Raw genomic sequence first — 15,060 nt, 5'->3', positions numbered from 1 at the left:
CCACCCACTGAAGTATAGAATGGATCAAACTCCGAGTGCCTTCATTCAGGGGAAAAGTGAGAGGCTCCAGTGCGCAACATACAAGGTGCAATGTATTAAAATCTGCTGTTTTTGGAAAACCTCTCAACCTGCAGATTTACAAACAGGAATATATTTTGTAAAGGGAGTTAACTGGTTTGGTTCCAAGTATCCACCAAATCTTTGTTAACTATAAAGAGTAAAAAAAAGTGTTTGAATGAAAAGATGGCCTGATGGAAAAAAGAACAAACTAAACATAGATTTGATTTAGCCATTTTAAATTACAAATTAAATCATAGCAACAATGAGCATCCATGTACAAACTCTAGTAAGCAACACTGCAGGCAATGCACATGCAGTCTGAACTCTATAGTTCAGGTCCCATAGTGCAATAAATAATTAGTCTCACAGATTGTTTACACTATCTTGATAGTTCGTCATTTTCTTGAAAGTTTCTGCAAGTCATTTTTGTTTTGAAAGCAGCAAAAGTATGGAAAGATGTGCACGATGTTTTGCATGAATAAACGAATGGTAGGACTTTATATTTGAACAATCTTGATAAAAGCTATCTTAAAAGAATGGGTATTGCATGCAATGATTAATGTACTGTTAACGATGCATTTTACACATTACTTCAGTTTTAAGATTAAAAATGAAGTGTCTGAGCTACAACAGACTATGGTGACTTGCTGATTTAAATGTATAGTTTAAAATAGATGATAGTTTTAGCAGCCAACAGTTCCCTCCTAACATACAATAAGTCAGCACCTATTGTACCACATTGGGGTATTAATTCCAGCAGCTGGATTTTCATGGGGGGAAAAAAAACGGACCCACAATCCAGTCTGTTCCTATAACGTAGCTTAGTTTGTGAGCCAACATCCATCATATTTAAATCAAATAATTTATCAGTACGCAAGTTTTCAAGGCATTTAATTCTTTTATTTTCCTCTATCACTAACTCTAAGTCCACAACTGCTGTAAGCTTCTTGAGTTATCTTTGTGGCTGAATTTCTGAGCTAAGAATCGTTCTTAGAGCTATCTTTTTTGGATATTTTCTATTGTCACAGAATTATCTACCATAATGTGAACCATAGCCACAGACTTTAGGTGCTGCCTGAGGTGACCTTGGTGGTATTAAGATGTTATCTGATTCGAATTGAATGATTCTAATGGTATAATGCAATACCTTGTTAGCTTTAACTACAATTTCTCTACACTGGACCTGAGCTACTGGCGATCTCTGAACTGTGACATGAAGTTTCTTATCTTTCTCAATCATTTTCAGTATTGCTGGAAATGAACAAAATTCATGGCACACAACGAAGCTATTCAGCCCAACAGGTTGTACTGATAAGAAAGAACTTTCTCGCCTAATCTCACTTCTAGCTTTAATGGGACTTCAAATGTAAACATTCAACTGTTAGAGAAATGATTTGAATATTTATAAGAATACTGACTGGATCTTTGAAAACCTTTAACAAATGATGTATGAGAGAAAAGGCACTAGCTACAGAAGCACTAATGTTGCTTCCACCAAGAGCAGGGGTTTGGATGGATACATCGATCTTGTAGAGGTGACATGGTCTGGTTTGTGGGTGGAATAAGCTTATTGCAATTTATTGAACCTAGTCAGAGAGAATTTTGAGATAATTTGCCTGAGGAGCAGTAACGCTATGCTTCCTCTCTCTTTCTTTGCACCTCATCTCAACAAAGTGTATGAACTGAAAACCCATGTTGGTGATTTCCTCAAAAAACATATGAAATTTGTGAGTTCAGCTTCATGACCCCGAAACTAAAAATATTGAGAAGTGTCTGAAGCAGGTGGTGAGTTTAGGAAAGCTGAAGTACATCATTGAAAAGTATTGTGATGCATTATGATCCCTGCTGATGGTGCTACTGGACAAGTCAGATCCCAGATGAAATTCAGCTTAATAGGTGATAAGTTTTTTTTTGTTACTTAACATTGTAGTTAGTCATTAAGACATATTCACATGAGACTGTAGATTTTCTTTAATGACAAAAGAAACAAAAAAAAACAAACAGGCTAATTAAATACAGATGACATTTGGAAAGCTATTAGAACACATCAAAAAAGGCTCAGCCTGTTTCCTGATATTCAAGAGATTCAAGTCAAGAGAAATGGCGCCTGTCTTTCAACTTATACTTCACTGACTCCTGACAGTTTCTTTGCTGTGGACTGAAGGCATAATCTGATAGTTCTCCCCATCTCCAAAAGAAGAATGGAAATGTGTTCTGAAGATACATTTTTATTTCCAATAAAAAAAGTCTTCTTAACACTACTTCCCTGTTACATTAACAGTAATAATAATTAGTATTAAATGTACAAGTTTCATAACTATAGTTTGCCTAATCCATTTTAATCTTGTGAAGGTCTCGTTAGATTTCTTTCTTCTAATCCTAATTTTAATTGATCAGTTTCAGAGATAAGGTCATAAGCATGGCTTTGCTTTTATAATGTTACATAGTGTGTAAATTAATCTGACAAACTGGATCGCTGAACCTGTAAAAGCACGCTGTAATATGAAAGTGCAAGCTTTGTTTCACCACTTCATCTGCCAAACTACCTTTCCAAATGAGGTGAAATATCATTTAACTCCATCCTCATGAATCTCATTATTTTTATTCATTCAGGGGATGTGGGTGTCGCTGGCTATGCCAGCATTTATTTCCCATCCATAATTGCCCTCGAGAAGATGCTGGTGACCTACCTTTTTGAGCCGCTGTTGTCCATATGCTGTAGGTTGGCCCACAATGCTGTCAGTGAGGGAGTTCCGGAATTTTGACACCACAACACTGAAGGAAGTGTGGCCCGTTTCCAAGACAAGGATGGTAAATAGCTTGGAAAGAAACTTGCAGGTGGTGGTGATCCCATGCAGCCCTTGCTCTTCTAAATGGTAGTGGTTGTGTGTTTGGAAGGTTCTGTCTATAGAAATCTTGTATACAGAGCATCTTGTAGATAGTGTACACACTGCTGCTAATGAGTGTTGTTGGTGAAGGGAATGGATATCTGTGGCTGTGGTGTCAGTCAAGCAAACTGATACGTCCTGGGTGGTGTCAAACTTCTTGAGTGTTGTTGATGCTACATTCATCCAGGCAAGTGGGGAGTATTGCATTGCACTCTTGAGTGTCACTTGTAAATGGTGAATAGGCACTGGAGAGTTAGGAAATGAATTATTCACCACAGAACTCCCAGCCTCTGACCTGCTCTTGTGGGTACAATATTTATCTGGATAATCCAGTTCAGTCAATGGTAACCACCAGGTTGTTGACCATGAGGGATTTATTGATTGTAATATTATTGAATGTCAAATGGCCATGGTTACATTTCCATGGCCATTGCTTGACACTTGGGTGCTGCAAATGTTAATTGTGAGTTATAAGTCCAAGCCTGGATATTGTTCAGGTCTTGCTCCGTATGGCTCTGGACTATATTAGTATCTGAGAAGTCACGAATGGTGCTGAACGTTGTGCAATCATCGGTGAACATCCCACTTCTGACTTTATATAGGTAATGGAAAATTAACATTTATTGTGAAATCTATTGTGCACAGAAGGTCATTGTTGAAGCAGCTAAAGATACTTGGCTGAGGGCGCTACCTTGAGTAATTCCTGCAGTGATGGCCTGGACTTAGGCACTAACCATGGATTATCTTGAACAAGTTCCCCATTTGAATCAGAATCATCCTCCAAGTTACTACCTCTTCTTTCTAAGCTTATCTCTGGCCTAGTCATGTTGTCTAATTTCCCTGCGTCTTTGTTGTTCATGCTATTTTTAATGCCATCTCCTTTTCCATTTCTCTCTGATTATCTATCCTGTCTTCACAGTTCAAGCTCCCTTATTTCCAATTATCTTTTACTTTCTTCTTCCTCCATTGCCATTGCTCCCATTTGTATTCCTCCCATTTTTATTTTCTTTCTCTCTCCTTGTAACTCAAGTTTTTTTTTCACTTCCAACTAAACCTTAGCTCTTTATAAATGAGACATCTCAATGCCAAGTTTCCCACCTTCTAGTTTCAAAATGTTAAACACCTTGCAAGATCCAGCTTTTATTTCTACCTTCAATTTAACTGCTAACTCTTTCAGTTTAACCTCAGTGATAAATTTATGAAATGCCACCTGCTCCCACAAAATTCTTAGCAACACACAAAGCCATTTTGATCGTCCTTTCGTCACAGTTGCTCCAATCAACTGTAAACTACTTATGCAAAAATGCGTCATTTGGGTTAATGGTTATGCTAACACTTGATTGACAAATCACATCTCAAGGAATCAGAAAGTGTTTTTCTTTAAGTATTTTGGTTTGACCTCTAACAATACCAACTTGCTAAATATTGTTAACGTTTCCATGCATGGCTCGGCTTTCACTTGTAGGAAACTAATAAATAAATTGTTTCACAATAACAATCATAATCATTACTGGAAATATCGAATATGGTTTGGTGCTGACTTGTGAGAGGTTGTTCAAAAGCTGTTATTCATTCAGAGATTGGTTTGAGTAAACTGATCCTTCTGTTCACTGGCATTGGCCGGGTGAAGTATGTGCTCAATGAAGTGTCAAATCAAACAATTAGTCATTGAGTTGCAGTGAATCTCTCTGTTCGACTGGGAGTGACAGGTATTAGTACTGTGCTATCCTTAACGACCCTCCACTTGATCTATGTTGATGGTGCCATATATTCACTTTTGTGAAATGCAGATAACTTTGAGAAATTTTAATATAATTTCTTGATGCCGTAATCTCTGTGGTATTGACTTCTACCTACATGCTCTGACGATTGACGAGGACAATACAGTATAATGGAATCGATTTTACGCTATACACAGTGAAGAATGGTTCCCTTTTCTTCTGTGGAGAAGGATTTTTCTTCTTTGTTTTTGGAGAGTGTACAGTTTTGTATTGTTTGTAGCTGGATGCAACTATAATCTGCAGTAACTCAGAGAAGACTTTAGACACAGCCGGTGAGCCAAATTGGTTAAAGAGGTTGGAGAGCATTGCTATACCAAATACACTATATGTATAGCTATACAAGAAGACACAGATCTGTGGAATTATGAGCAGGACAATATGAATTTATCCAAATGTGAATATTGCGATTCCTACAATGAGATGCCTATTCTGGGTGAAGAAATCGTTACTGTACAAGTATCTGCAAATGCTTCCCATCCTGAGGACCTTCATTTTCCACATAATGTAATTCAGGCATGGATGAGTGCTATGGTGCACTCCAAAACAGATATTTTGATGATCCCTTTAGTCATCTGTCTACTTGCCTCACTTTTAGCAACTCCTCTGGTCCTGTTGGCCATCTTTTCAAACAACAACCTTCGTCAGGAGACTAGGTATCTGCTACTTGCCAACACTTTGGCTAATGATTTGATTTACTCAATACTGAACACCTTCATTGATGTTCTTAATGCTGCAGGTGTGGGAATGCCTAAAGTTGTTTGCGAGACGCTCTTGTATGTGCTAACAGTGGCTTATTGTAATGGGATCCTGACAGTCACGGCTATGGTGGTGGACACTTACGTGGCTGTGGGTTGGCCTCTTCGTTACACCTCACTTCTGTCACCCACCCGGACCCTTAAAATTATCATTTGCATATGGATTATCTCTGCCCTTGCACCATCCATTGTCTACATAATAACACTGGGAACTCAACAGAATCCATTCTCCACATTGTCAATTTGTATTTTACCTTTAATATTTGTGCTCTCCGTCCTTCATTCATCTCTGTTAAAAATTTATTACAGTTTCACAGTAATCTACTTTCTAATCTGTTTAATACTGATCTTCAGTTGCTATGTCATGTTATACTGCAAAACAAGGACTTCAGGAATATGGGCTGGCAACTCCAGGGCTCGAAAGACCTATGTCATCAATTCAGTGTTATTCATTTTTTATTTCTTTCCATTGATTGTACTGGTGACTGGGGGTGCACTCCAAGAATTGCACTTGATTTCCTATATGACGGGACTTTGGATCACTCTGTCAATGGCAAACATGCTTATGATGTTACCCAAGGCAATTTCTCCGTATGTTTATGCATTCAGGTATCGAGAAGTCACAAAAACAATCTGGTCTTTATCGATGCTAAGGCATGTACGACGAGTAAGTCCAACTGGTTAGTACGTTAGAACGAGTAAACTAGCTAATGTTTGACTCCATTGAGCAAAGCCTTCCATTTGCTTTTATCAGTGAAAATAGTGAAAGGGTTGTATTTGTCTTTGAGATTTATCTGAGGAAATACCCTATAAACGAATACACTTACACTCGTAGAGATACATAGCATGGAAACAGACCCTTTGGTCCAACTTGTCCATGCCAACCAAATATCCTAAATAAGTCTAGTCCCATTCACCAACATTTGGCCCATATCTCTCTCAATCCTATTCAGAAACCCATCTAGATGCCTTTTACATGTTGTAATAGTACCAGCCTCCACCACTTCCTCCACAGCTCATTCCATTCATGCCCATCCTCTGCATGATAAAGTTGCCCCTTAGATCCCTTTTAAGTTTTTCCCCCTCTCATCTTACAGAGTAGAATTTAACTTATGAATTGAAGACAAGGAATTTGGCAGTTTTTTTAAAATAAGCAACTTGCAAAATGTTGTTGCAAAGACAAACATGTTACTGAACCTTCATGTCTTGTATTAACACAACCAATGCAAGAATGCCAAACTTTAACCGATCACCATGATTTACACTGTTTGGTTAGCAAGTCAACTCTAACCGAACGAGGCACGTCCTTAGGGATCTCTAAGTTCTCCAAACTCCGAGGGAATTCAAAAAAGATCTTGAACATCACCCTTTTCTGTTGTAATATAATTTGCAGTGATTGTTTGAAATTTGGCATTCTTGTATTTGTCCTGATTAGCGCAAAATGGGAACCTTTTATAAAATCCATATTTTCAGCAATGCTAAAGTTCTGCACCACCAAGGATAGTTCCCAGAGAGAAAGTGTTCAGTTTGTCATTAATAGGTCATAATCCTTCAAATTTATGTGATTCCCCTTAAGAAAACTAAGGCTGTATTTGGTACAAATTTGAACCAACCTCTCTGGAAACCCTTGCTTTACTCTGCCTTTGACTGACGGGAAAAGGCATGGGCACTTTTAAAGTGGTGATTTTCTTTTTCTTTGTTAAAAGTCGATATGGATGGATATGGGCCAGGAGGAGGCAGGTGGGACTAGTTTAGTTTGGGATTATGTTTGGCATAGACCAGCAGACTGAAGGGTCTGTTTCAGTGCTGTATGAGTGTATGACTAAGTTGCAATCTTCCCATGTTAACCCAAAGAAAACTGTCATTTCCTCAATTCTTCTTCAGCAACAATTTTCAGCGGCAACTGCAATGGTGTTCTTGCCAGTACAGGGTTCCTATCAGGATAGAGAGTCAAACATTACAAATTACATCACAGCAGCTATTCAGGCAGTGCTATGAATGCCACTTATTTGTAAGTAAGTTAGCTCATTTGGCTGGAGAGCTGATGTGTGATGCAAGATGATGCCAACAGCCAGGGTTCAATTTTCGTACCATCTGTGGGGTTCATGAAGGCCCACCTTCATGTCTTGCCCCACATTCATAGAGTGGTATTCCTCAAGCTATATGTGACTAATTGTCTATCTCCCATGGCCCTTTGCAGTGTATGATTAATCTGAGAGGGAAGCCATCCCACAATTCATTCATGGCTGGCTAGACCAGCATTTATTGCACGTTCCTAATTGCCCAGAGGTAGTTAACAGTTAGCAACATTGTTGTGGGTCTGGAGTCACATTAGGCCAGGTACGGATTTTTCTCACATTAGTGAATCAGATTGGATCCTCCCGCTCAATTCGTGGTCATTCCAGGTTTTTATTGAATTCAAATTCCACCATCTTCCATGGTGGGATTCAAACCCAGATCCCCTGGGTCTCTGGATTAACAGCCTAGCGATAATACCTTTAGGCTATATCCCCATACTCACGTGTGACCCAAAGCTCCAAGTGAAACAGATAACTTACTGCAAAAGGTTTATTCAGTTCAGCACTCCACAAGCTAACAATTGCATTTCAGAACAGCAAAGTGCTTGGCCTAGCCACATTATTCAGGTTGTATTAGCTATGAACACCATTAATCACACACATTAACATAAGTTATTTAGTAACTTACCTTTAAAAACTGTTGACAAATCACTGTTAAAGAGGCAAAAAGATAAGTTTTTAGCTTCTGGTAACTGCTATGGAGGTAATTTATAGTAATACATTGAATTGCCTGTGTAATCTTTTATATTAGTTTTGTCAAAGGAACCTTTAGTTATATTTATGTTTACACATGTCAATTAATCACTAGTTTACTCAACTTTATGTTAGAGATTGTGACCAATAAATAGTATTTAGTCCATGGCTGTTGGTGTGTCTCCTTCCTTGACAAATTGATGAGAAACAGTTAACTCCCTCAGTTAATAGTTTGAAGATACCAGATCAGTGAATTGAATTACTTTTGATCTGGACTGGATTACACATAAAACAATTTAACAAGCTGGATCATCTTTCAATCTGTGCTGGTAGATAAACCCCAGACAGTTCTTTAGTGAGGAATTTAAAGAGAGGGCTGGGGGTTTTCCTGGCTCCTCAACATATACTTATGAAGACAATGAACAGCAGCTTTCTTAACCTTCATGGTTACCCTGTAACACTACTGCTACATGACTGCCAAGCAATAACCATCTCCAATAAGAGACAATCTAACCAGGCAGGTACTTAATACTGGTGTGTTACATGTTGTGATGTCACACACCTGTCTTAAAAGTTCTCACCTGTCTGGTCAGGAACCTGTGCCAAAATACAACTGCACCCATCCACTTGCCCCTTTAAAAACATGGGAATCCGTTTCTGTTGACATGCATGGATGCATACACGTAATTATCTCCGTATATTCAAGTAACATATAACACAACCACCTCTCGTCCAGTTACAATCATTTCAGCTTGACGTGTAGCTTCACACTACCATCTGCAATCCCTTTTCACAAATGGATGTATATAATTTGTCATAGATGTTATCTGGCATGATATTTTCATTATCCAAGTCAACATCCATTGTAACTTGAAGTAGTTAATACAATTCTGATATCTATTTCATTGCAGGCCTTGACCGTTTCTCATTGCAATATCATATGATCTAGATTGGGCACAATGATGTAATGTCTTTCCCTGAACATTTGTTTGTCTTGGTTCGTCTTGGAATAACTGTCTGCATGCTCACTAATCATGTTCATGTATTATTTTCTCCTTTCCTTCCAAATTTGTGCTGTGCACATGTGGTTTTTGTTGATGAGTGTATGGCTATGCAAGGGTCTGTTTCCCAAACACAAGATCAGCCACTGGAGGACAGCCATTGTTTAGAGGAGGAGCACATTGATTTAACACAACTATCTGACAATCTTGGCAATCGCTTTACACTGAGTCATCCACAAGACTGTTTGACGGAGGGTAGTGAGGAGAACAGGTAATATGTTAAATGCCCCATTTCCTGCACAATACTTGGAAGAGTTTGCTAGTCTACTGCGGAGCAAACAAATTGAATATGGCAGTCAATGTGTCAACAGACATTACATTAGTGGTATCTTTTGTTGCACAAAAGTAAATTTGCTGAAATAGTCATCAGAATGTAATTATGTCCTTTGACGTAGAGAATAACAGTCACTATCTTGCACCTCAGCATGGAACTAATTTCATTTGAGGGAGATCTTAGAATCCCTTTGGTGTGGAAGCACGCCGTTCATCAGTGCCACCCCTCCAAAAAGCATCTCACCCAGACCTACCCCTCCCCCCCCCCCCAAACTATCCCTGTAACCCTGCATCCTCCATAGCCAACACACTCAATCCACACATCCCATGACAACATGGACAATTTGGCATAGCCAATGCATTTAATTTGCACGTCTTGTGACTGTGGAAAGATGCCACAGCACCTGGAGGAAACCCACGCAGACATGAGGAGAATGGGCAAATGCCATACAGACAGTTACCCAAGGCTGAAATTGAATCGGTCCCTAGTGCTGGGAGGCTGCAGTACTAACCACTGAATGACCGTGCCACTCCACCATGAGATTGTCAGGATTGATGGAGTTCACATTATTCACATGCTTTTATTAGTTGATTGGTGTTCCTACTAATATTAATTTTAATAGATTCACTGGCCAAGCTCTTTGTTTCTCTCTGCACAAGTATGACCTACATTTATGTGGCCTAGAATGCCTCTTAGTTGACTTTCAAAACCTCCTAAGAGCAAAGATGTTCTTTTTGACCTACAAATGGAATGTCCCAACTAAGAGCTTGTGGAATTATATTCTCTTGAAGATTACATTTCAGGAGAGTCCTAATCTGAATGACCAGAGCAAGTGTACAAGGTCAGGGAACTGATGGATATGTCTGGGCTCTACACTAATGATGATCTTTTTGAGCTGCTGTAGCTAATCACCATGTGCTACAGCTTGCTGTATCTGACTGTAATCAAGATGCAGGCAATTGCGTTTATGTTAGCTTCTGGTTCAAATTCAATAATTTCTATTTGTGGGTCTAAAAGAATGTCTTTGCTTTTAGAGGGTGTCAGAAGTCAACTAAGAGAATCAGAAATGGACAGTTGGGAAGCTTGGTTTCTAAATTGTACCCCTGGATTTTCGTAAATATTTGGTGGAGTTTGGAATATTGTGTGCAGTTTGGTCTCCTTATCTGAGGAGGGATGATCTGGCTACAGTGGGAGATCAAAAAAAGTTTACCAGACTGATTCCTGATGAATGGCTCTTGCCCGAAACGTCGATTCTCCTGCTCCTTGGATGCTGCTTGACCTGCTGTGCCTTTCCAGCACCACACTCTCGATTCTAACAGGACTAGCCAGGTTAAATGTAGGAAAGTTGTTCCTGATGACTGGTGAGTACAGAACTAAGGGTAATAGTCTAAGGATATGGGTTAAGTCATTTCAGACTGAAGTGTGGAGAAATGTTGTCATTCTGCGCAATTCTGTGCCACAGGAAGTGATTTAGGTCAACACTTGGAATGTTTTCAAGAAGGAGTTAGATATAGTTTTTAGGGCTAAAGAGATCAAACGGTGTGGGAAGAAAGTAGGAACAGTACTGGGACCTATAAATCAATTTTTCTTGAATGGACCACACATCATTGTGCCAGTGTCATTAATATAGCTTGTGATATTTACACCAGTGTCAGTATTGACATTTAGCACATGTTGTCCTTTTCTTTTGAAATATATGACTCGGATCGGGGTAAAGGCTTCAATTTTTCTGATCACATCGATGTGGACAGTCAAGCCTGACTGGGGTTCTCAAGCAGTAAGATTGCAGTTACCTCTTGGTCTCAGTTGACATGTTTGTGTGGCATGATGGAACTTGGAAGTTTTTTTGGCATTGTTCCATGGTTGATTCTTTTTCACATGCTGTGGATCATTGTGTCATACTTTGGGTTCTGTAGGTGATTGGAAATCTGACACATTTCTAGCCTAATGTCCACTTGTAGATTGTCACTTGTATATGTCACTAAATGCTAGACAATATTGTTGGGAAAAACAAACCACACCTTATATAAATTTAGGTGTTGTATTGAACCTGCAAATGGTTGCAATAACTTGCAAATGCTGCTGGCCTGCTACAATTGCTTTAAACCCTTGTCCTCCTTCTAACAAAATGTCAGTAGTATGTTATTTCTTCAGGTTTGTTCAGGAATGCTTTTTGGAAAAATCTGCTGGCTATCAAAGCAATGAACAGTTCCATAAGCCTTTCAGCTAAGTTCACTCAGCAAAATTACATTCCATACATTTGTATCAACAGATGCTGAAAATTGATCATCTCACCCATCGTTGGTGGTATTACATGAACTCAAGCCTGTATATCCTAAAATAGGCTCAACTTTAAGTTGATCTTCCATAAGCGGAATGATTTTATCAGGATCTTTGCGCTGCTCATCAGGAATACTGGAAACAAAACATAATGGTCAACGAATGTTTTTTTATGAATGGAAGGAAGTTTCCAGTGATATTCTACAGGGCTCAGGGGCAGATTCCATGCTGTTTTGGATATAAATATATTATACATTAATGAGCTAGACTAAAATGTGGTAGATGTGACTGAGAAACTTGCAAAACCACAAAAAGAGGATGCATAGATGATGGTAAAGAGGCGAGTTGTCAACTCCAAAATTATATTAATAATTTGGTTGAGTCGTCAAAAAAGTGCAAATGGAATTGTATCGAGAGAAGTGTGAGCTAATCTATTTGGGGCGAGTGAAGAGGACTCAAAACTAGAAATACACTGTTAAGGGGAGGATATTGAGTCAAGCAGAGGAAGTGAGAGATCTTGGAGTGTATGTCCACAGATCCTCGAAGATGACAGGACTAGTTGTAAATGTGCTAACGAAGTATATGGAATATTTATTGGATGAGTTATAGAATACAAGATCAAGGTGTAATATTGTAACTGTAAGAAACTGTGGTTTTGAGTTTTCTGTATAGACTTGATCACTGCAATTCAGGAAGGAGATAATTTCCGTGGAAAGACTTCAGCAGAGGTTCGTAAGAATGTTGCCAGTGCTGGACTCTGTGGCCACAGGGAAAGATTGGCGAGAGTTCTTTTCCCTATAACAGAGGAGGCCACTTGAGAAGACTAGATAGATTAGACAGGTAGATAGGAAATAACTATTGCCCCTCATGAGGCACAAATTATTAGAAGGATTAGACAGGATATTAGAAAACCTGCCTTGAAGAAGTTTTCCTCCTCTCTCTACAAGAATCTCAGGGAGTCCCTCTCCCACTGCAACTCCCAGGTCATTTCCTCTGCCCTGAAGCTCTTCAACAATGCCCTGAAACAAACTCGCTACCACAGCCACATTTGCTTCCTCAGTGCCTGCCTCCGTAACAACAGTTTCCTCATTTCCCCTTCCCACACCTCACCCTAGTTCCAAACTTCCAGCTCAGCACTGTCCCCATGACTTGTCCTACCTGCCTATCTTCTTTTCCACCTATCCACTCCACCCTCCTCCCTGACCTATCACCTTCATCCCCTCCCTCACTCACCTATTGTACTCCATGCTACTTTCTCCCAACCCCCACCCTCCTCCAGCTTATCTCTCCACCCTTCAGGCTCTCTGCCTTTATTCCTGATGAAGGGCTTTTGCCCAAAACGTCGATTTTACTGCTCCTCGGATGCAGCCTGAACTGCTGTGCTCTTCCAGCACCACTAATCCAGAATCTGGTTTCCAGCATCTGCAGTCATTGTTTTTACCTAGGATATTAGAAAAGGTCTTTTCACTCAGAGCCATAGAGTCATACAGCATGGAAACAGACCCTTCAATCCAACCAGCCCATACTGACCATGTTCCCAAACTGAAACAGTTCCACCTGCCTGCGTTTGGCTCATATCCCTCCAAACTCCTAAACATGAACTTATCGAAATATCTTTTGACTGTGGTAATAGTACCTGCATCCACCATTTTCTCTGGCAGTTCATTCCACACACGAACCAGTCTGTAAAAACGCTGCCCCTTCTTGTCCTTTTAAAATCTTCCTCCTGTCACTTTAAAATTATGTACACTAGTTTTGAACACCCCCACCCTAGGGTAAACACCTTTGACATTCACCTTATGTATGCCCCTCATGATTTTACAAACTTCAATAATGTCAGCCATCAACATCCTGCGCTCCAGTGAAAAAGGTTCCAGCCTTCCCAGGCTCTTTTTATATCTAAAATCCTCCGTTCCTGGCAACATCCTGATAAATCTTTTCTGAACCCTCTCCAGTTTAACAATTTCTCATCTCCTTCTTTTTGTTTCCAATCGATTTCCTAGGATTTTAGAAGGAGAGAGTTTACCATCAGCAAGTGGGCGGCACGGTGGCACAGTGGTTAGCACTGCTGCCTCACAGCGCCAGAGACCCGGGTTCAATTCCCGCCTCAGGCGACTGACTGTGTGGAGTTTGCACATTCTCTCCGTGTCTGCGTGGGTTTCCTCCGGGTGCTCCGGTTTCCTCCCACAGTCCAAAAGATGTGCAGGTCAGGTGAATTGGCCATGCTAAATTGCCCGTAGTGTTAGGTAAGGGGTAAATGTATGGGTGGGTTGCGCTTCAGCAGGGCGGTGTGGACTTGTTGGGCCGAAGGGCCTATTTCCACACTGTAAGAAATCTAAGTAATCTAATCAAAGAGGTTGATGGGTGTCTGGAATCTGATGTCTAGTTTGTTGGTGGAGACAGAAACAGCTAACTAGTTTAAGAGGTGCCTGAATCTACACCTGAGTGTTATAATACAAACCAAGTGCTGGATGCTGGCATTTAAATGGCTGGTTCTTTTTCTCAGCTGACATCATTGCCTTCTGAACCATAGCTTTTGTATGGTACTATGTGCTTATGTGCTGGCCATGCAACCCTGTCTTGGCTACATCTGCCATTTAGTATGCAATTTTGGTGCATTTGACCTGCTAAGTCATACTTACCTCATGATATTTCTGGATATTAGAGTGTAAGATTGGTAGTTTTATACTTGCTTTGTTGAATTTTGTTTAGTAAAATTTCTTCTAGGTGCTTCAAACTGTGGAGCCTTGTACCTTCTCTCTATTCACCAGTAACTGGAATTTTAAATTTTATCTACTTCAAACAAAAACTTATTGGTTCCTAACCAGATTATAACTAAATTAGGGGATCTGATCTTGGATTGTATCAAGCTGAAAACAAAATGATTAGAGCTAGAAGTGGAATCCAATGAAAGTGCAAGTGGAATCACAAATCAAGAGATTTTGTGGATATTGCAGGAGTGTGCTTAAAACAGAAAAAAAATGTAGCTTATGTAGTGCAGTCATTCCAGGTCTTCCTAAACATGGAGCGGTATGGTTGCTTAGTGGTTAGCACTGCTGCCTCACAGCACCAGGGACCTGGGTTTGATTCGAGCCTTGGGCGACTGTCTGTGTGGAGTTTGCACATTCTCCCTGTGTCTGTGTGGACTTCCTCTGGTTGCTCTGGTTTCCTCCCACAAGCCAAAGATGTG

At 39.9% G+C, this 15,060-nt stretch overlaps 1 protein-coding gene across 1 annotated transcript; it reads left to right on the top strand.

The window, feature by feature from the left end:
- Nucleotides 1–4,776: 4,776 nt before the first annotated feature.
- LOC122556285 (putative G protein-coupled receptor 148) lies at nucleotides 4,777–8,355 on the top strand. The gene has a single exon (XM_043702912.2). The coding sequence runs from the start codon at nucleotides 5,108–5,110 to the stop codon at nucleotides 6,167–6,169; it is 1,062 nt and encodes a 353-aa protein (XP_043558847.1). The 5' UTR covers nucleotides 4,777–5,107; the 3' UTR covers nucleotides 6,170–8,355.
- The last annotated feature ends 6,705 nt before the right edge of the window (nucleotides 8,356–15,060 follow it).

Source organism: Chiloscyllium plagiosum, unplaced genomic scaffold, assembly GCF_037043375.1.
Source record: "Chiloscyllium plagiosum isolate Xiang-an unplaced genomic scaffold, Cpla_swu_hap1 HiC_scaffold_13, whole genome shotgun sequence".
NCBI classification, from domain to species: domain Eukaryota; kingdom Metazoa; phylum Chordata; class Chondrichthyes; order Orectolobiformes; family Hemiscylliidae; genus Chiloscyllium; species Chiloscyllium plagiosum.
This window is presented reverse-complemented; position numbering and strand designations above follow the sequence as displayed.